General features: G+C 40.8%; 1 protein-coding gene across 1 annotated transcript in view; it reads left to right on the forward strand.

Moving 5' to 3' along the window:
* The first annotated feature begins 584 nt into the window (after nucleotides 1-584).
* The window catches only part of LHX4 (LIM homeobox 4), a 55,295-nt gene continuing 33,102 nt past the window's right edge, over nucleotides 585-22,777 (forward strand). The window contains exon 1 of the mRNA XM_058177064.1: nucleotides 585-660. Coding sequence (XP_058033047.1) covers nucleotides 585-660 — 76 coding nt within the window. The remainder of the gene's footprint in view (nucleotides 661-22,777) is intronic.

Below are 22,777 nucleotides of genomic sequence, written 5' to 3' on the forward strand. Positions count from 1 at the left end.
TCCCGTGGAAAGAGATCCACAGTCTCTCCCGATGCCTCGCCTATGATGCGAAAGACTAAAAAAAGAGGGATCCGACGGGACGGAACGCTCTCGCTGGCAGAGCCTACAGCCCAAAGGCAAAAAACAGGCACGGCTTGCGGGGGTCTTCTCGGCTCAGCGGCATCCCAGAGACTCCAAGATCCTTTGGGGTCCATTTTCCCCGCCCAGATTTTTTGAAAGAGGGCGCACCGGGATTGGCTATGGGGGCGGGGCTTCCCTGCGGAAAGTGACGTCACGCCCTCTCCCTGCAGTGTGAATGAATCAAAGCTGCGTTCTCTGGACCAGCACTCGGCTAGCAGGCGACTGCTGCAGCATCACTTTCCAAACCAGGATACAGTCAAGCTGGAATAGCAGGAGACTCCAAGGGGATCTGAAACCAATTGGGGCCAACCTTCTGCAAATCGAGAAGGATCGGTCCCGAATATACTTCATTTTTTTTATTCTGAGTTTTTTTATTTATTATTTTTTAAAAAAATAACAATCCCCTTGGGTGTTTTTTCCCCCCTTCACTCAGCGTTTTCGTCTTCTCTGTATATTGAAATAAAATGATGCAAAGCTCAGCACTCGCCACGGAAGGTTCAGTCAAGGGGCTTCCAGAAATTCTTGGTGTGCCAATGCAACGTAAGGAATCTTCTTCTTTTTTCTCCCTACTCTCTCTTTCTCTCTTCCACGTTAATTTAATAATCAAGAAATGTGGCAATTTGGAGAGCTTGAATGGTGCAGGGAGGATAGCTATTAAAAACAGCTGCGTTGTCCTCGTTAGGAACAGGGGTAGAAGATTCTGCCTGGCAATATGTGTACATTCGCGTGTGTCTCTTAGGGGGCCTTGTGCGAGCGATCTTCCAAGGTTGTGACCAGGAGGAGGACAGGTTGTTTTGCAGGGTTGTCTTTTTGCCTTATGGATCAATAAATCCTACCGCTGAAAACAACAGCATGCCAGATGGCGAGTGGTAGCAGCTCACAGGGACTCACACAAGAGTGAGTCCCGCTGAGTTTCATGGGTCTCTTTCCCAGATAGGCAGGTGGGGTGGGCAGGAGGTTAATCGTCAGGATGTTGGGCAGACCCGAGAATGGCCTTACCGTGGAGTAAGGAGGGCTGAACAGCGGCTTGCCTCTGTCTTTTCGCTTATGAGCCCACCGTTCCCCTTCCATTGCCCTTCAGTTCATTTGCAGTCTTGTTTTGAGTCCCTTTACTGGACCGGATGTTGCTTGCGTTTGGGGCATCTCCGGGTGGTGGTGGGGATGTGGGGTTAGCTTCCTTCAGCAGAGAGGAAAATGAGAAGCAGCCGGGCTGCATTTTGCTGCAGACCCGAAAAAATGAGGAGCGTCTATGCTGTGTCGTGAGAAGGCGCCTCTTTCTCCCTGCAAAGAGGGGCCGGGTTAATTGCTGAAATCTGTTGGAGGTTCCTCGGATCCCATGAGGTGCGTCAAAGGAAGCGGGAAGTGGATTGAAAACCGGTGGCAGAAGCGGGAGCGTTTCCTTGCCTTTAAGGCAACGCGCATACAAGGCATCAGGGGAAAGGGCAGGGCTCTCTCGAATATATTTCATATGTACACCTTCTCCTCTGATGGGCGTACTTTTTCCAACCTGAGCTCTGCTATGAAGTGGGCCTTCGTGAGCAACAAGCTTCTGTTGGCCTCGGTTCCCCTTCCTTGTGTCCCGGCGGATCTGCTCATCGACCCACCCTGAAGCTGTGTCCCTGGGATTTTAAAGGGGGCGGACCTTTAGGAAGAACCCCGCTCAGGTAGTGCTGGCCTTCCCAGAGGTGCGTCAACTTCGCTTCCAAGTCAGAGACGATGCTTCCTGGGAGCAAAAAGGAACTCGGGAAACTTCCTTCTGGAGGAAAGAGTCGCTGGTTTGGCCTCTGTAAAAATTCGGTGCTTTGCGAGGAGCGATTAAGCAAGCCGGGAATGCATAGATGGTGCGGATGGGAGCTTTCCGTTTTGTAGGCAGAAGAGCTCAGTCCAGGCTGGAACAGGGTCTCCTCCTCCTCCTTAAAGACTGTCACTCTGGAGAAGGGAGAATTTCCACCGCGGGCTGCCAGCCTCCGCTAGTTTGCCTCAATGCCATCGCAGAACGCCAGACCTCGCGGGTGCGCTTTGGCCGGAAGGAGGGAGCGCATTAGGGAATCCGAATCTTCCCAAATAGGCCCCGGTGGAACCAAAGCGAAGGGCCTTGAGGTTCACTTCAGGTCAAGGGAAGCCTAGGAGGGGAAGGTTAGGGGGAGCATATCGGTGGGTAAAATTACCCTCGCGAGGTACCTTGGCACCGCATCCCTTCCTCCTTTTCTGCAAGGCTTAGACGCCGCCAACCCTCCCCTCAGCCTGAAGGTCAAAAGGGCCGAGAGTCTCCTGGGTAGCAGCAGTGGCGCTGGGACTTGGTCAGGACATATCAATTGCTCTCCCCTCGCCTTGTGCTGCTTGGGGTTCAGCGTGGCGCTCTGATCGCGCAAGGCGGCCAGAGCAGCGCTGCGGTCCCGTAAAGTTGGCCAGGTCCTGTCCAGCAGTGGTGCGAACGGGTCAGGACCGAGTGTCATTTGCTTGTCAAGCTGCCCTGCCGCAGAGTCCTGTTTCCGTCACTCCGTTCTCGGCTGTCTGTCGCTGATTTCCCGGCCTCTTCGGGTTCTTCTCTCGTCCCACCGCTTCGGAAGGCCTTCGTTGTATGGAACTGGGCGCTCTCACCGGGCGATGCAGGCTCCTTCGCCAGGGCAAGCCGGATGCTTCCCGTAGGCGTCCTCCTTCCAGAGGAGAGCACCCCCGCAAGAGATGGCTCCGTTTCGCTTTCAGTCCATAGGAGACGAGGGTCTCCTCCGTCCCCGCCCGTTGTACGGAGGGTCAAAAAGGGGATTTGAGGAGTTGTCTAGGGAAGGAGGCAGGTTCTCTGGCCCCAGGAAGAGGGAGATTGATTTGGAATAGGGGATCCCAGGCTCGCGCTTCCTAAGCAAGGCAGCCCCGTCCACCCTGACCTTGTCCCCGCTGAACGTCTTTCCTCCATTTCTTCCCAACAATTGCCCTAAGCTTGACTTAGGGCAATTGTTGCTTATGTCAGAAGTTCCAGTGTGGAAACAGCAGGAGGGAGACTTTCTAATGGAGCAGGCTGTCCGGTAAGGAACCTGGCCAGCTTCTCAGTCGGCCCTGTCACCGGCCTCAGCCCCAACCGTTGCCCGAAAAGCGCCTGGCGGGCAGGTGAATTGGCCTGAGAACAGCTTTTCGTTGCTAGAACCTGACTTGGGCTGAGTTGGTTTCGCACCTTGAGTGAAGTCAGCCATTTTGAACCAAGGCGTTGCACCTTGTCTGAACCCGGTAGTAGAATAGAATAGAATAGAATTTTCATTGGCCAAGTGTGATTGGACACACAAGGAATTTGTCATGGTGCATATGCTCTCAGTGTACATAAAAGAAAAGATACTTTCTTTTATAATGATACGTTCATAGTAATGGCTGGTCAAGCAACCAGAGTTGAAATACCATGAATTTTAGGGCGATTTATGCCCTGATTTTTGACTCCAAAACGCGAGGGTTATACCTCATCCCCCGCAAGTCTAGATTTTACTGGAAAGAGACTTCCGAGGATTGATTTCCCCGCATTATCTTGATGCTGCCAACCTCTTAGAAGGTAAAGTTGGAAGTGGTGAAACCCGTGAATTGTGAAACCCGGATCTAGCATGATTTGACGTGTGGTAGACCCAAGATTGGCAGGAATATTATCTTTGTTTTAACGTCGAACCGGCTTCGTTTCTTCATACCTTACCTCCTCCAGCTTTAATTTCTTTCTCCGCATCCGGCGTTTATTCCAATCAAGAATCCTTTCTTGATTCTCCTCTTGGTGGAAAACCGTCCTTACCTCCTTAGTAAAAATGCCACTGCAGGACAAGTCCTTTTATTTTCTTGGAAACCGGTTCCCACTAAATTAGGGAGGAGGAACCGATTGAAAGCAGAAACACAACTCGGAAACTCGCTGAAAACCATGTGCCCCAAATTTATAGCCTGGGTCACTGCTTGAGTTTGTCTAATGGAAAGTCAATTGGTTCCATTCAATTAGGCCTAGAATATAACTCAGAAAGTCCTTTAAATTCCAATTATCTAACCGCTGATGTGTGTGCATTCTCACTTTTTCACCTGCCTTGCTTTCATGCCAAGAGCCGTTTACTTATCAATCGGCATTTTTCTCTCCTCAGTTAACAGTGGGGTGCACATCTCTCCCTCTCCATAGATATGCTCATATACATACACACTTTTTGTACCTTTACACACACAATCCAAAGTCAAGTTCAATGCGCCTAAGGATACTAATACCGTATCAGCACGAGAGCTGTAGGTAACTGGTATAATGTACTTTGCATATATATATATATATATATGTGTGTGTGTGTGTGTGTGTGTGTGTGTGTGTATGTATGTATGTACGTACGTATACCTTCCAGACCTTCGCAGCTTTCCCTTTTCTTTTCTTGACCACAAATGTGAGAACTGACAGCAGGAGTCATCGAAAGACTGGCGTTTTACCTCAGTTTTGTTCGTTTGATGGGTTATTTTAGTAGCAGTTTTTTTGCACTTTCTCCTTTCTCCAGACTCTGCATCTTTTCACACACTATTTCTCTCCTTTCAAAGCTGCCTTGCCCAATATAGCGATCTTGGTTCCCATCAGTTCTGGCCTTTCCCATTTTTTTCTCATGCAGGAGATGTGGGATACTCTGACGGGGCCCTGTCATTGCTGGCTCCTCACTTGGAGGCACAGTCAGATCCTTTCCTAATTACTCCTTCCTCTCTCCGCCGAAAAGGTAATTCTGGAGAGAAAGCCCCGCTTAGGTGCGTCAGGCCTCCAAAGGACGGTGGATTGTGGACTCAGGTCGGCTTTTCCCAATATGGTGCTCTCAGTTTAGGAAAGGTTGACTTGGCCTTCTAAAGCATTTGGGAAACACATGGGTGAGGCGGGGTGGGGTATGGAATGTCCTTGGATTTGTTTTGCGCTCCCGAGTATTGCTGGAATAAGATCCCCAAAACACCTCTACTTCGCGGAGAGGAGTTGAGCATGGGAGTCAGTTTCCTTTCACTTTTTCTAATGACAGGAAGTAATCTGGTTCAAAAGCCCAAGATTGGTGGTCCCAAATCAAGCCTCGGCTCTTTCTATCTTTCTTCCTTATTTATCTCTTTCTTTCCTTTCCCTTCCCCTACGAGGTATCTCCAAGGCAAACAGGCTGATATGAAGCAGAGGAATGGAAGGGCCTTCAGGTGTGAGTCCAGCCTTTTTCCCAGCTCAGAGTCCCCTTGGGGCAAAAGGCGCTGCAAGTGGAGAGAGGTTCCCTTCAGAGGCAATTCTTCCCTTAGCACAGTTGACCTCTGCTCTAATCCGCTGTAATTGCTGGAAGCCTAACTAGGACCTGGAAAATTTGTGGAATAGCAGCAATTTTTGCTTAATTGTATGTCAGGCAAATAACATATCCCTCTCCCCAGGGTGAGGAATAAAATCGATTTTCCGGCTTTCCCTCCCCCGCCGCCTTCCCGGGATTTTCTGTCCTGCACATGGTTTAGAAATGGAGCAAAGACTCTGTTTGCCATCCTCCAACCAGGCGCAACAATCAGCTGCGCTCCGTTTATTTTCTATTAGCGAAAAGCAAGGAGGGGCTAAGAGCTGGAATAAGCCCTGGTTAATAAGAAGCTGGCGATGCGTAATTTGCTTGACTTTTCCAGTCACATTGTTCTCCAACCGATTTAATGCAAATGTGCCTTAATTCGAGCAAAATGCCAAGCTTTCCCTCCGTGGAGAGAAAAACAGGACAAGCAGGTGGGATGACTTCCTGGGTCTTGCTGTAGATAAACTGCTTGGGGGAGGGGAGGGAGGGAGGGAAGAAAGTCTGAGAAATCCCCCTTTGGCGGTCGTGGGATAGAACAGATTCATCTAAGGCGCTAAACTACGATGTCATTTGCTTGCTTGTAGGCTCAGATATGAGAATCTGAACATTATGTTCTATCCAAGAAACTCAGTTTGAGCGAAGCCTGATTGGGCGAGATATGTAAATGGCTTTAATTCTAATTACACACGCGAAGGACACGTGTACAATTTTCGATTGTTCTCTCGGATGGAAAGCTTATTTCTTCTCCACCTTGGTAGGTAGGGCATAAGTAGACTAACAGCTCTGCATTTTTAAGATAGATTCAACCATTCTCTCCCGCAACCCTCGAGTCTAGTTCCTCGAAATAGACTTCGGTGTGGAACCCGGATTTCAGTTTAAATATCCCCTTCTTCCCTTTCTTCCGATTTGATAGGAGGGAGAATTTAAACAGACAGATTAGACTCGAAGCAAAGTCTGCTCCCGGTTCATCACAGCTGGGATCTGCTTCAGTCTTTTAGGAATAGCTTTCCGAGTTCCGAAAAGATTCGGATTAACCGAAATAGCTGCCGTGCACTTCTCTGCTTTCCTGTCCAATCTTGATTCGGTTTTAGCAAGTTTCGGTTGTATGAGTTCCGCAATTTATTTAACCGACAGTTTTTTTACATCTGCTAGTTAGGGCAATCAATAGATACAACAAGCAGCTTAGAGTTACAAAAAGCAACCATCAGAAGCAAAAGATTAAGAGTGAAGGACGTAAAGAAAGAAAGGCAGGTAGAGAGGCAGCATTCAGCATGGCAAATATATATATTTTTAATGGTATGCAACGGCAGACTACATACACTCTAACATGCACTTTTCCAAGTTTTTATTGCACCTCCATGCAAGCGGATCGGGCCACTTATGCAGATGGGATGTGCCTGTAAGTGAAGGTCCCATGTTAAGCGCGGGAAAGCTCACACTTGCGGGGACCTGCGGCCGGTCATATCCCGGAGGCTTTGCTTGCTCAGCTACTTTGCGGTTTTAGGAAAAATCGGATCTTATCGGCAGGGAGGGGCTTCTTTGGGGTTGCTTGCAATCGTTTTCTCCTTCTTGTAGAATCTACAATGCTTTGTGTAAAATCGCAATTCCAGTTAGAGTCTGAGAGAACAGCCTGAAATAGCATTTCTAATCTAACCTTAAGCAAAATACCGATCTGGTATGTTTGCCGCAATGTACCTTTTCTCCCTCAAATTCGTGTATTTTAATTTCATTTGGGACCAGAAAAAATAACGGAAGGAAGGGGAAGTTATCCTCAAAATAAACATGGAATTAAATTGCTGGCATATTTTTTTAAAGATATGCTAATCTTCGTCTTTCTCACCTTTTGTTTGGGAGAAGCTACAGAAGAAGAAAAAAAGACAGTCGCTCGAATTGACTTATCGAGACCAAAACAACTAAAACAGAACCCCTTGTGTTTTTCAAAACTATAGTTTGGAAGCATAAACATTACAATTAAAAACATATTCTTTTTGAAAGTCATATTTGCGGGGGAAGGAGGAATAGATATATGGAATTCAATTATTGCTCGGTGTGTCAAAGAGATTGTGAGCCTCTCCCAAAAACAATGAAAACAGCCCTTCATCTCTCCCTCATCCCCAGGCGGGACGAAAGAATCCCGACCATTTGGGCTCTTTGCTTGCGCCCAGACGACTCCCTGTCCTCTGCAGGTGATGCTGACCCGGACGGGTGCTGGAACGAAGGGACCGGTCTCGGAGGCTCGACCCGTGACCAGGGATCGGTCCTTCTTCAAGGGCCTTTAGTGCTGGCCAACTTAATTCTCTCTTGCAGACGAAGGGCTCCCGCCAATCCATTTTGTTGAATTTCTGTTTTGGACCCTGTAGAAAGAGCTCGGATGCCTCTCTCCTTCCTTCCCAGCCTAGCTGGGACAGAACAGCGGCGGGCGGGCCGGCGGGCGACCTCCAGGAGGCGACGACACCAATTTACCAATTTTAGGGGTCAGGATGGCGAAGGTTTCCTCCGGAGGTTCGAGCGGCTCGCGAAGATTCTTGAGCTGCTCGTCGCTTATAGGGGAGGCTCGAGGGAGCCCTAGGAGAGGCAGCCCGTGCAACACCGGGGAAGGAGGGCAACTTTGAAGGGAAACGCAACCGAGAAGCCGTCCTGTTCCTTCAACAGCAGCCCGGAGGGGACTGCAAACCCTTCGTTTCGCCCGATCGGAAGCCAGTCAAGAAGCCGCCGAAACCTCCCTGCTGCTTTTCTGCCCCACCGCTCCTCTGGAGACTGGCCCAGGCACTCCTGTTTTTCTAACCCCCGCCCCACCCCAACCTCGTGGGATTTGTAATGAAACTGGGTTCGCCTTCTAAGGAAAATCCGGAGGGGAAAGGAACCGCCGTAGGATGTGGAAACCCTGCTCGCCTTCACTTGTGACAGGCGCGGCAGGCAAGGAAGTTCGTAAAATGCAAATGAATTCAAATATATTTGTGCTGCGCGACCGAGAGTGTGTGAGCGCCGTGGAAAAGGAAGAGGCGGCCTGCCACCTCCTCCGGCTCGGGGAAACTATTCCGCGCCTCTCGGACGTGAGGCCGGCCTGCCCTTCTAGCGAGTCCCGCGAGGCTGAAGGAAGCGTTAGGTGGCCATTTGGACCAGCGTTAAAGGCGCGTGGCAGCCAGAGAGGCCTTTTACCTCACGGGGAAGGAGCGCTAACCTCGCTGTGCTGAGGGGTGGGCGGTGGGCGGGGCCGCGAAACGAGGTAATGCTGCCTCCGTTTCGGAAGCGCCCCAGAAATTCGAACCGAAGAGCAACGAGGCCTTCGAGGCCTTCCCCCCGCCCCCATCCTTTGGTCTCCTCCGAGGCGTTTTGGGCCCAGTGCGGCCTAAAAGGACCAAGATCCTTCGCTTTCCTAGATGAGAGAGCAGCACTTGCTTCTCTCCTCTACGGTTTAATGGGTTTAATGGCCGGATTCTCCGGCAGGCCTCGAATGAGCAGCGTGTCCTGAATTCAGCCATCTTCACCTTTTGTTTGCTTTCCTTTTGATTTGTGGTTTTAAAAAAAAAACAAGCTTGTTTTTTATCTCAAGTTTTAGTCTCTTATTAGAGAAGAGAACCAGCCAAAACAGACCATGAAACAGATGAGATGATGAAATGATAATAATTACTGCCTCCCAATTCCCTCTTCTCCTTTTATTGCAACAAAGTCTGTCCTGAATTCAACAAATAATCTACTGCAGAGCCTAAGGGTAGCCAACAATTCAAAAAGAGATTACTCAAGAATTAGTCTGTAGAGTTGGGTTTTTTGTTCTCAAAGCAATGACTAGAAGGACAAACCAAGATCAATTTCAATAAATCTTGCCCTCTAGAGGCATCACTAGACACTAGAGGCATCACATCCAAAGTGGTTTGAAAAGCATGCAGCTTCTGTCCTAGAGAAGTCATGCTCAACTCTAATAAAAGAGATCACTCACTGATTGTATGTCAACAATTTGTGATAAGTAGTTATAAGTTGATCTATGTGGTATCAGAATCTTAACAAAGAACACACATCTTACTCCTTATATAAGTTCCTAAAGACTTTCTGAATATTGGACAATGAATTTGCTTCCTTTCCATCTTTAAGAATAACTTAAAATTAATTTTGGTCTATGGAGGATCAGTTTTTTCAAATAATACATTTAGAATTTTTCCACGAACTTCTTGGCAGCTCTCTAATTGCTGTTGCAAATCTACCAACTGGTTGTTAAGCTTAGTTTAGTGGGTTCTGGATCAGAGGCATGATTCAATGGTGCAGATTGTAGATCAATTTAAGATTAATGTTCATGCATTTATTCTCTTCAGCAAAAAAGTATCTTGGAAAAAAGAATTGTGTTGTATTGGAACAAATATGATTTTATTGTAGGAAAGGAACTTGTAACTAGGTATTTTTGATAAAGTCAGTGTAAATTTACACCATATCAAATGGATCCTGTGGTCCTTCCTGTCGTACTTTTGTCCTTTAAATTAATTAACATTTGTTTGAATTTCAGAGCCTGTGTGGAAATTTCTGACTTTTCCCTCCAACCCCCTCCAATTAACCTGAGGCTCAGTCTGTTGGGAGGTTTCCTAGGTGGACCATAAAAGCTTCAAATATGCTTTGATAGTTTTCCTGGACCTATCCTTCAAATCAAATGATGGAGAGTAGGATAAATGTTTTCCTGACCTTGTTTACAATGTCTAGTGAATGTTGTCTGATAGATCAGCTAGAAAGTTGGGGGGGGGGGGAAAGGACAAGGAACAAATTTTCAATATGTATTCAATGTGGATTGATATGCCTGAGGAAAAAAACTACAAAGTTAAGAAACTACTCTTGGACTCAAGAAGAGTCCTTCTAAAAATGGTATAGAAATACAATTATTATTGCCTTTGCTATTGTTAATATAATGAATACATAATAAATTTCTTTGCTTAAAGATGGTGACTACTTTTATGTCTCATAATATTTAACACAAGACACAAATGACTTGATATATTGCTACTGGTCCCTTTAACTACTACACAACACTGAATCTCATTAGCATTGCTAGAAAAGAGGACTTATTAATTACCTGGGGTAGTTATTACCTATATTATATTTTATTTACATTTAAATTAAATCAAAATGAGGTTTTGACCTAGATTTAGCTGCTCTTTTGTGCTGCCCCAGCCACTTGTTGGCAAATATCCCTTGTCTTTAAGTCAATGGCCAGGTACAGAACTAAGTCTGAAAAATGATTAGGTTCTCTATTTTTTTCCTTCAAAGCATAAATACACACAAAATTAGACAGGTGACAATCTACAATGAAAACACTCTTCATCTATTCTTCGTTACTGATATGGTGCAATTAATTGTGAAACAACCTGATATTTACTTACCTAGTGACAAACTTTTTGTGTTTATGTCTAAGTAACCATCTATAGGATTGCACTGTACATGCATTGATTGGATACAATAATGATGCAGTTTTTTAAATCTTTTGAATACATTACATTTTTAAGTTCTGATATATGTACAGGGGTGTTCAAATGTACAATTAGTTTGGAAACACATCCATCTTCTTGCAAAAATATGAAATTGTAAAGTAATTCTTTCAACTGAAGGATTGGATGAGGTGTGGGGGATACTTAATTGTGGATAAACTCACATTTAATTATATATATATATATATATCAAATTTATAATGGTGTTGCTTGTCACACTTAAGCATATTGCAATGTATATTATTTCACAGACTTTTCCTCAGTTTATTAAAATGTTACTCTTTTGTTTGTATCCTTGGCTAATCTAATTATTTGAAATGTCAGTTTTATTGTCTCTATCATATTCCCTGAAATCTCATATTTATATGTCCTTACTTTATAGGGACTTAACTGAACATTTTGTCTTATTTAGATAAAAAGGCATTTGAAGAACTCTTTCACAGGGGGAGTGTGAGGGAAACAGTTTCAAAACAGCAAAACATACAGATGTTATAAGGCAGCTGAATAGTCAGCTATGTCCATATTTTTTTTCTTTTCCATTCATGTTTACTCATGAATTTTCGTTGGCTGTGGAGTATATGTGATCCCTCATTAACCTGTATTTTCATTTAGAGTAAAAATATTTCAGAGTTGATTATTTGGGAGGATTATCATTAATAATATTAATAATGGGTTTATTTATATATCAATTTTGCTCCCAAATAGAATTTTGTACTTGTACATTCTGTTACCAATAGTGTTTCATCTCTTTAAATTCTCCATAGCCTGTTTTGGTTCAATTTCTCTAGAATTCATCACTTCTGTAGAAAATCAGAGGGGGTGATAAAGGCAGGAAGTATGGCATTGAACCTCCAGTTCTGAAAGCTGGAACCTTTTTTTCAGGCACATTTTCCATTTGTTCAAGCATAATTTAAGTCCCATTGTAACAGAGCCAAAAGCCATTTCGTAGCTTTTCTCCTAGATATCCTTCTCATCTCATTGTCTTCTACTTCCCACCTCATCATGTTTTCACATCCTAAGTATAAGAACTTTGTCTTCTTGGTTCTGCTGTTCTTAAAGTATAATAAACTTTAACATAAGTAATGGGTTTCTACCAGCAGAAAAAAAAGGGCAGTCCATGTATTGGTATACTGTGCCCAAGTGATGTGGTAACCAGTTTCTTGGAACTGCATGAAATTTCAAGATAGATAAATAAGTAGACTGATACTCTGCACAGTCCCCTAAATCCTATTGATTCTGCATGTTCATCCCCTTGGTAGGGGGAATTTAAGTATCTGTGTAAGGTGAGAAATAAAGCAAAAAAAAAAGTAGATGATCTTAGCACCACATTTGGTCTCTTGCTGAAGCAAAAATCAAAGAGAGACTCTCTAGTCTGTTTGGGGAAAGACAGGGAAATCCAGTGTGCTAAATTGCTAATTAACTCTGGTCAGCTTTCCCATTGTTCTCTTTGCCTAAGCTATTGCACATTCAGAAATCTCTCACTAAGAAAGGAAGGAAGAGAGCAGATCCACAAAATCATACAAATTAATCTGGGCTGCGTGTTATACCAGAGTTAGAAGAGTTATGAAGCAGAAAGATGATTGTCTGGAAGAACTGTAGTAATATATAAAGTCAGGAATATAAAAGAAGAGAGTGCTGTCATCTGACAAAGTCTGTAAAGTAATAAAAGATTTGGTGAACTAGACGGCTGATTCTGGATTCTGCCCTAGATATATGAGAATTGAGCCATCTGTTTATAATTCACAAACAGCTGTTTTCTTAGGATCCAAACTGCACCTCTACCCAGCCTACCAAAGGATCCAGGGTGGGATACGTAGCTGATGTTGGAGTCTGCATTAGTACATCATTCCAAATGCATCCCTGGCATTTGGTGCTCATGGTTGAATGTCTGAATGTAATGCTCAAAGGGTTTTTGGGAAGAACCCTTGAGAATGAGCTGCACTTCATTTTTTTCATATGAAGCAAGATGAGCAATTAAACTGTGTCTATTCAACATTTTAGGTTATCTTTAGAGGTAGGTCAATGCCACAAGGTAGCAGGAGGAAGGCTGCCTCTATATTATGGTATTAATATTATGCAAACGAACAAGCCTCCTTTGAAATCAATATTAAGTTGTTCATAATCACTATAAAAGGAAGGTTACTGTGTGGGGACTGTGGCAAGATACGTTCTCTTGGGTTTAGAAAAGTTCTCTTGTTGAATATGTTTTCAAGTTATAGTAATGAAACAGCAAGAAATAGCTTAGCTTGACATTCTGGAACTTTTATGAAACTTGTCAAGCGGTCTCTGACTCTTTTGTTTTTTTACAGAAACAAGAATGTATGGAGATTGTATTGTGGATGACAGCCAATGCTGTTCCAAGGTTCTAGATGAAAGCACTAAGATGACTGACAGATAAACCAGGGCAAAGGAAAAGCCCTTTAAAATAATTTGAACCTTAAATTTGGAAGTAGTGCTTAATCATTTCAATATATTCCAACATTTCAACTTAAGGTTTTCTTGTTGTGTGTTTATATAAGACATACAAGTGCCCTTGAGCCTCTCCTGGACAATCTACTCTAGATTTTGCCCTGTGCAGAGTGTCTAGATTTTAGAATGTGCAATAGTTTTACTGATTATACTTTTTGTCCTGTTACATTATTGATAACAAATAATGGTTTCAGTCACCATCAACACATTAAGCTTCTGGCATGGTTGGCAGAGAGAAGAATCACTATTCCCATTTTGAATCCACCTCAGATTAAAATAAGTGTGCTATATTGTTGAAAGGAAGGACTTTCTAGACCCGCATTTGGCTGAGTTGTGGATTAGAGGTCTTTATGTGCCCATATTTTAAGATGGTGATTGCTTTGGCTTGCTGCTTACTATAATTTTGCATTTAGCAATTAATCACGGCAATTCTGTCTCTCTCGTTGTTAATAAGTGTTCATTTAGCTAACTTCCTCTTCTAAGGCACAGAGGGAATCCCTACCCTACCCAATATCTTTGCAATGCCAGCTATTACTTTTCCCAAGTGTAGTAGAGCTGTTATTTAAATCTTCTGCTTCATGCATTTGAAACTTAAAGTATGTTAAAAATATCACATTTAAGTAAGGAAAGTAATTCTCAGGAAGTATTTGATATTTTTTAGGAGAGAATCAATCACAATCAATCTGCTTTAACCCAACAGTCTTTTAATTGCTTCTATACTTTGATCTTCCAGTCAGAGGTGACACATTTTTGTTTGAATTATGGACCTCTGCATAATGGAACACTTACAGAAGCATAACTAGACTGACTTGGATGAAACTGGGATAATAAATTAAGGGTATCATTGCCCTATAACCTATCTTTGTTTCATGTATGAATTCTAAAACTGAATTTAGCCGGGACACTCTTATCAGTGACAATATGAATTGTGTTACTATTATTAGCGTGTTTTCTTTACATATGCAAAATGCTATTGAAGGATGCTTTGAATTTATACAAGTCAGAGATTGTGATTAGTGAGATGAAATTTGGAAAGGTATTCTTGTGATCTATTGGAAATGGGCAGAAATGGATTACAGGAAGCACAGCATGCCCAGGCAACACTGCTTTTCTGTTACTATATTCCAGCTTCAAGGGTTGCTAATGACTTTTAAAATGTGGCATTGTCTCAGAGTTTCATTGCTCACCTGGATATACTTCCTGGAAGTTCTCTCAACTCTGCAGGAGAAGCAGATCCCAGGATGCAATTATTACAGGCAAAGTTTTACTGGGGTTTCCCCCACTGTCTATAAGTCTTGCCAAAGGAAACATCATTTCAGGCATTTCTAGGTTTTAGATCACACTATGACTTCTCTTTCTCCCCTTTTGCAGTATTGAGATGGTTTTTATTTTATTGTTGCAATTTTATATTGGCCTTCTATAAGTCCTACCATCAATCAGAGTGATGCATCATTTCAGGTAGGAAAAGCTTAGTATTATGCAGCAGTCATGGATTGTTGACAAGTTCCTCTTCATTCTGATCTGTTGGAATCCAAAACCTTCAGCCTCCATTGCATTCTGTACTGTAAACAAATTTGCCCTCAGATATGGTTAGGGATATTTGACCTTGCTTTTACTCATGACATGCTTATCAGAACTGAGAAAACCTACCCCATCAAGGGCACTTTGCTGGGAAAATTGGCATCCAAGTTCTATTAGGCTTTCTATGTGGCTTGAACTTACATCTTAAAATAAGGGATAGTCTCAGCAGTTGGAGTGAGGCAAGATGATATTCTGATGAAAGAACAAGGAAAAGGAAGCTAAAAACTAGGGAAAGCATATTTGAAGAACCAATGGGATAAAATAAGTGCTTTTTTAAAAAGAGAGTGTTTATATTTCCCTTATTTGATTTATTCTGGCATTAAATATTCTGTAATATAATACTTCATATAATTTTATTTTACATTATAAAAAGGCAAAATAAAAGTATATTTGTACAAATTAAGATAAATATAACTTTTGAATTTCTCAGTGAAAATCTATCAATTTCAGATAAAGTAAAACCCGTAATATTTTGGAACATAGTTGACTTAGTCCTCTCTTAACCTTCTGCCCAGAAAGAAATTCTTCAATGATAGGAGACAGTCTGATCAGTATTAGTACATCAAAGAGATGTAGACACTATGTTGCACCTTGCTTGATATGTCCAAATTGTTTCAGGCATGTTGTTTTAATTACTGTGTTTCGATACAAATTGATTGATTTTATTATTTATTACTATTATTTATTGTTGGTACATACTTCAAGTAACATGCAGTTGGTAGAGATTACTGAATGAATATTGCTATCCCCACCTCCATAATGGCAAGGGCCATACAGAAATGTAAGAGTCATGTTATAATGTCTATAAAAGTTTTAACATTCAAAGTACTATATGAATGCTAAATAACTATAAATAAATAAATTTAAATCTTAGGGTAAATAAATTAATCTATTAATTAAATCTGGTAGCCCTAATTTTCCTGCGTTCCATACTGCTCTAATTTCTAACTTGCAAAGTATTAATGATGTCATTAAAATACTCTACTTCCTGTTATGTACACAACAAGTTCCTGTCACTGACTAGGTCAAGTCAATGCCAACTTTGGCTCCAGCTCAAGGAGAACTATCATTTCCTTCAAGCTGTACTTTTGGGTGATGTTCAAGTTCTGCCCATTTGAGTGACATCACTGTTTCTATGGTAACTAATGCACTTCAAGGAGAAACCATTATTGGATTTTATTTTCTTTTTAAAAGGGGAACTAAAATTGGTGGCATAAACAAAATCTGCAATGTCAGTGATGCTATAAAGTTTTCATTGCCACTTATGGGGAAGAGCTGTATAACTCACTGACGTCTTGGGAAGCCTATGCAGTCTCAACTAAGGGAAATAAAACTTTTATAGAGCTGAATTCTGCATTAATTTTGGCACTGTCACCATATTCCTCATCAAAATACATGAGGAAGCCCCCAAAATAAGGCAATGAGCATAACTTGCAATCTTCTTTCGCCAGGATCTACAGAACACTAAGAGAAAATAGCATCATCTAATGGGGAGTTCATAGCAGAATCTACCTTCCAGGGATGTTTTTTTTTTTTTACTTCTCAGCAACTTGATTGACTATATCTTTTTGCCAAATTTAACCACAAATTTAGTTACGGCCTTTTTACAATATACAGTATCTATCTCCTAGTTGGTCTTCAGAATGGCAACCGGTGGTGTCTCCTGAGATTTTTGAACCTGTTTCTAAACCGATGAGTGAATCATTGGTGCCTTCATCAATCACTAGGAATCTTTTTCATTATATGGGCAGGATAAACAAAAAGACCAAGAAGGTCTGGGTGGAAGAAGGTGCAAATCACAGACAAATTAAAGGAAAACCCCCAATTTCCATCTGGAAAGCATACCTACAAGTTATAACATGTATATTTTGATTTCTGTTTTTCCCCTGTCTATTTTACTTGGGCTATTATATTTCCCTTCCTTCCTCCTCATTTTTTCATTGCCTATTTATTTTATGTCCTTGCTACCACATTGTTACAAAGAAATGCTTATATTTCTTTTTAAAATCATTTGCTAATTTAGAAGCCACTAACTGTCAGTTGGTCAAAAGCCTTGAAAATGAGGAGTACTAAATGCCTGGAATGCAAAAATAGTCAGAGGAGCTTTGATTGGACACAGAACAGACATCCTGAATTGAGGAAACCAGAAAGGAAAGAATAATTATTTCCAAAATTTCAAAAGTTTCTGTGTCGCTTTCAAAAGCTTAATTAATATCACTTTTTACTAACAAAAACCTGCCCTGAATAAAATGCAACAAGACTCTAAAAGCAAGGTAGAGGTGAGAGGAGTCAAAATCACAATTCACAGGTAGAATTAGAAAGGCAGATAATGTGCAAAATTGAAATGGTGTTGAAGTGCATATAGCAGCCCTACCTTTTCTTGCTACAATATTCAGATCTTTTCCAGCCTAGAGGGAAAAATTGACAGAACCAGAGAGGACATGTAAAGGAGAACAAAAATAGTCTTGAAGAAAGAATTCAGGAGGCATTAGTTACCTATGCTCCAAGTTTTTAAATAGAAGTTATACCAGTGCATTTGGAAGGAAGAGTAACAGTTTGGCACGGCTTCATCTCAAAATCTTGCCCCATTTCTTACCAAAGCAACAGATAGACAGATACCGGTATATTGATGGACTCAAAGCTTAACTTGGACATCTCTCCCCACTTCTGTTTCTGATTTTGTTCCCACACAAATTCCGTCCAGCCCAGTAAAAATATTGTTTAAGTAGAAAGAAGTGGAAAGAGAGCTAACATAATCTGTTGTCTCTTGGGCAGTGGGGGAGGGAGCGTGTTTGGAGTGGAAAGCTCTTCCCACAAAATCATCATCTTGGATGTTTCAACTGTGTTTGACTTAGGGTTAAAAGAGGGGGTCCATTAGCTGGTAACCTAATCAAATCTGTGGCCACTGAAAGCAAGTTCAGAACATATAACTCTCTGCGTATATTGCAAAGAAAAAGGCAGGTCTGTGGTTTGTGTTTGTGAAACAGATATGATCATTTATTTAAAAAATGGTAGAAGAATCAACACAGAAATGTGTCTATATTTTATATTGTAAAGAGACAAGCTACTTTCTCTGCAATTTGTTTAGCTTTTTTCTTAAAGAAAACAGTTTTTTCTTACTTAAGTCCACAGCTCCATAGTTGGTGTCCTGCTTCTGATATATTTAAGCAATAGCTTTTTTCACACAGTTCATTACCTTGCTGACAGCTTCTTGGATTTGAAGGTGTTTTTCCGAAATTATAATATATTATTTTTTTGGTCTTGAGTGATCTCCAAGCATACTTTGAGATACGATATTGCTGATTTTCCCTTTCCTCTTTAACACTCTTCTCATTTTTGAGACATTTCCTCTTATGAACTTTATTGTGGTTTATGTTGGACTTCTTCACATATTACCTTACAACAGGGATGTCCAAACTTGGTCCCTTGAACAGTGGTGGACTTCAACTCCCAGAATTCCCCAGCCAGCAACTTGCTCATATTTATGGTTCATGCTGGCTGGGGAATTCTGGGAGTTGAAGTCCACCACTCTTCAAGGGGCCAAGTTTGGACATCCCTGCCTTACAACTTATTTAATTATTTAAACTTGCTCATAAATTAGAGTAGGATTTGGGGAAAGGATGCTTTACCATTTATCTCAAATGATGTCACTGAGCAGTTTTCTGTAGTACTATACAGTACTCCCCGGCTGTTCAGGACTACATTTCCCACCATTCCTAGCTAGCTCGTCAAAGGGCATGGCAGGCCCTAATTTGGAGAAGATATTTGGAGGGCATTATCTAATAAATTGTTGTGAACTGAAATCGTATTTCATATAGTGCTCACTACTGATACATATGTCACTGCTGAGACTGTTGGTCAGAAGCAATCCATTTCCCAGTGGCAGATTATCACAATCTTTGTTGCTGGAACAATGCAGTGTCATTTCAAAGGTCTTCTGTAGAATGGAGTTGATGTTTTCTCCAGCAACGGAATAACAATGGCATATTCCATGCCCTAAGCATCCATGAAAGAGTCCCTACCAACTTATAGTTCCATTCAGGAACTTTTGTTTTGTTATCATCTGACATTGTGAAAGACAGTGAGGCATTTTGAAATTTCAGAAGCAAGGTATACAGGATGTTCTAATATTAATGATGTATAAAGTGCCTGATTAAGACTCTTTTGAAATTCCTAATCATTTCTGAGAATGTTGGCCAATTTATGGCCAATTTATGGCATATTTAGCATTCTAATGTTTCCTATTTATTTTTAAGTTCAATACTGAACAAAAGTCCATTAAAAAAAAACAGATATAGGCATTTCAAAAGGAATTGTCACAAACCTCCTAAGTTTTAAGCAAAACCTTCTGTTAAAAATGTAAGACTTGCAATTCCCTGAGCAGGGAATTTTCCACTTCACTTGTACTGAAAACTCTGGAAAGAAACAGCTTTCAAGGGATTCCACAATGCTTCATTACAATTTCAGGGCCAGGAACTGAAGAGGTAATTTGGCTTTGAAAAGGAAGATTGATAACATGACTTGGGGCTCAAGAATTTAGTACTTACCCAATGGCCCTAGTTTGTAACCGGTCAATTAAACAGCAATACAAATCTAATTCTGCTGGGCTGGATAACTGTCTATTCTTAACAGACAAACACAAAAGAAGCTTCTTTATTCTAATAAAGTACTGTATTGTAAAGATAAACATTTCATACTATAAACATTAAGTGGAAGTATTTGTTGCATTAAACAGCATTAGATTTTAATTTGATCACAAGGTATAATTTCACTAACTGTTACTATTATAGTTAAAATAAATTACATAATTGCTAGATGGAAAGATAGGAGAATAGATCAGCAAGATTTCTCAGGACAAATAATTGTACTTAGAAAGTCAAAGTGGGCATACAGATTTTTCACTGAAGCCCTGTTTTATTTTCATGTTTTGCTAATCATTGGAGGGAAATGAATTTTATAGTTTGGTTGATTTATTTCCTGTCATATGGAACAACCAACTTTTAAAGAAAGAAAAATCAAGTCTGAATAGTTTTACATGTTGTTATTTCTTTATTGATAGAAATGATATTGGATACCTCCATAGGAGGATTCTGTGCCAGTTTGAAAGCAGTTTCTGATATGTTCATACTCATAATATAGACAATGTTGGTGAATGAGACAATTTATTTCCAACTCAGCTGATCTGGAACTCAACCCTAACAGTTCTAATTTTATTCTTGCTAAGCGTTAGCAGAAAATCTTGCTTTGCCACACCGCCTAGCTCATGAATTCAAGAGAAGCTTATTATTTCTCTCTTTTACCTGCTTCCGCCAGCTTTAGTATAAAAGGCAAGTATAACAATACATCCCTAAGCAGTAGCCTGATCTTCTGGTGAAGCAAAAGGAGAAGCAATTCAAATTCACCTTTGCCTTCTTTGTCTGGGCCAATAAACACCCTAGAGATGGTTTGAGGGATCTGCAATTAGTTAAACAGCCTAGAATCTAGATCAAACTTGGCTATGATCTCTGGCTGCAAAAATGCTGATGTGCTATTCTTTTGGCTTCACAGTACATAGTAGTTTTAAACAGAAAGAATGGCTCTTTGTAGCCAAGGAAGTTCTCCTTGTAACAATGGCTCAGATTGAGGTTGGTGGATAGGTGACATTGACCACAAAAACTCACAACTTGTATTGCAAATGAGGAGGCATGTGGAATGGTGGAAATAGATTTTGGTTAGTTTTGGAACTGTTACTAACTGTTAACCCAACCCTAGGACATGCTCAGACAATAATTATATATCTTCATTTAATAGTTATCCTAATTAGCAATCCAAGAATTACATGGATAGTGAATTAATAGGGCATCTTGGGATACTGAATGATCAATTAGAATTCTAATGCCATTTTGCAAGCTCTTTAAATCTTATAGAGAGATCTCTGTAAAATCTTGTCATTTTTGGAAAAAATGGCAAGAGCATTCAACGAGGGTGGACAATATATGTTCAACATTTAATGTTGATTCTGTATGTTGTGTGCACATTTTTTTTTCGTCTTCTTCTTTTACTTTGTCTGTAATTTTTACTTTTGTTTTTATTGTCTTTATAGTTGTTTGTATTAAATGTAATAGCCTATTTTTGAAATAAAATGTTCCATGGGAAAAAGTGAAATGGCTATCTAAAAAACCCACAAATAATTTATTTATTTATAAAGAAAGAAAGAAAAATGGCAAAAAGTCAGGATTTTACTTTGCCAAAGAATATATTAACTTTCATTGCCACCTGCCTCTGTTTAGAGGCTTTTTCAGATTCCTGACCTCTTAGTTAATGCAACAGGCATTCTCCTTTAAAATAACCAACTTGTATATTGGGATTTTGTTTAATTCATATCTATTATCATCTAAAAGCTGACATTTATGTTGTTCCTTTGTCAAACTGTGGCTGGCCCTACATAATGCTGCACTGCTAACCAGGATTTTAAATATGAGCGCTTGGAATAGCAATCATCATAATAAACAATGCTGAAATGAAATACATGCACAATGATACCATCGTGGAAGTTCATCTTTACATACTTACATCCTGACATTTGTATATGAGATCATGGGTTCAACTAGGTAACAACCATTTTACAGAGAAAGGTATTATGCAAAATTAATCTTGTCTTGCAGGTTGGAGGTATAGATGCCTGTGTATTGCAGTGAACCTGTGGCACTAAATGATTAGTTTCAAAACTGACGTTAAACCATTAAGAGACTTGGTTTTGGCACAATCTGGTCAGTGAATCCATCCATGATGGCCCAGCAGTATAAGCAAATTAGAATACTACAGATTGTCCTAAAACACAATTTAACCAAAGAATCTTGACTTAAGGTTATGGGAAGGCAGTTATTCTCAGACTAGATCATTTTAAAATTGTAATGAAAATAAAATGGGATGATTCCTTACAGGTAAATTGAGATAAAAGTTTAATTAATATAAACATTCAGGAGGAGAGGAGGCTCAATTTACTTCATAATGTGAATTGGAATCTCATTTGGAGGGTTGCAATGAGTAAAGTTTCTGCCGTCCCCCTATTTTGTTTTTTGGGTTTTTCTTTCATTCTTCATGACTTAAATTGCTTGGCAATTGAACAGCTTTAGAAATTGAATTACAGTAATAAGATAGAGAGTTCATTTATATTATAAATGTCTTTCTCTCATTTTTTTGTAATAAGGCTGGTTAGAGAGGAACCTCAGATATAAAATGGCCAGAAAATCCACTGAAAAGGAAGGCAAGAGGTTCAGGGATTATCATGAAATCAAGAAGAAAAGGCGAATATGATGAATAATGATGCAGATGTGTTTATTTAAAAAGCCCTGTGCATTATAGCCTGCGTTCAGCACTTCAGAGGCAACCTTTATAACCTCTGTAAAAAAATGTAATAATGAGCTGATTTCATCTGGAATAAGCTTTATATCTTCACTTAAATTTTTTTTTCTACTGCATATTCATATCCAGGTATTCCCTGTTCTTTCTGAATTTTAATTTGAACTTTTCAATGGCACATAGCATTTTATTGCAAGTTTTGTGGATTAGAGCAATGAATTAAACTGAATTGAAATATTTGAGTTATCTTGCAGATATTAAATTCCGCATAAGTTTTCCATCAGGCAGCCCATGCAACTTTCCAAATTGGAGAGTCAGGCAGAGAAGACAAGTTCTTTTAGTTGATATGTATGCTGGAGGACACAAGGAGGGTGTGTGTCCTTGAGGGAGAGTGGTGTCTTGGGGGTGGGTGGGGGTGAAAAGAACAAAATCAAATGTTTGGAAAAGAAAAAAATTTCTTACAGTCAGATTTAACATTCCTAACAGAACAATTAAATTTTGGTGAGAAAAAAGGCAGGCAGTTGACAT

This window comes from Ahaetulla prasina, chromosome 3, assembly GCF_028640845.1.
Source record: "Ahaetulla prasina isolate Xishuangbanna chromosome 3, ASM2864084v1, whole genome shotgun sequence".
In the NCBI taxonomy this organism is placed as follows: Eukaryota; Metazoa; Chordata; class Lepidosauria; order Squamata; family Colubridae; genus Ahaetulla; species Ahaetulla prasina.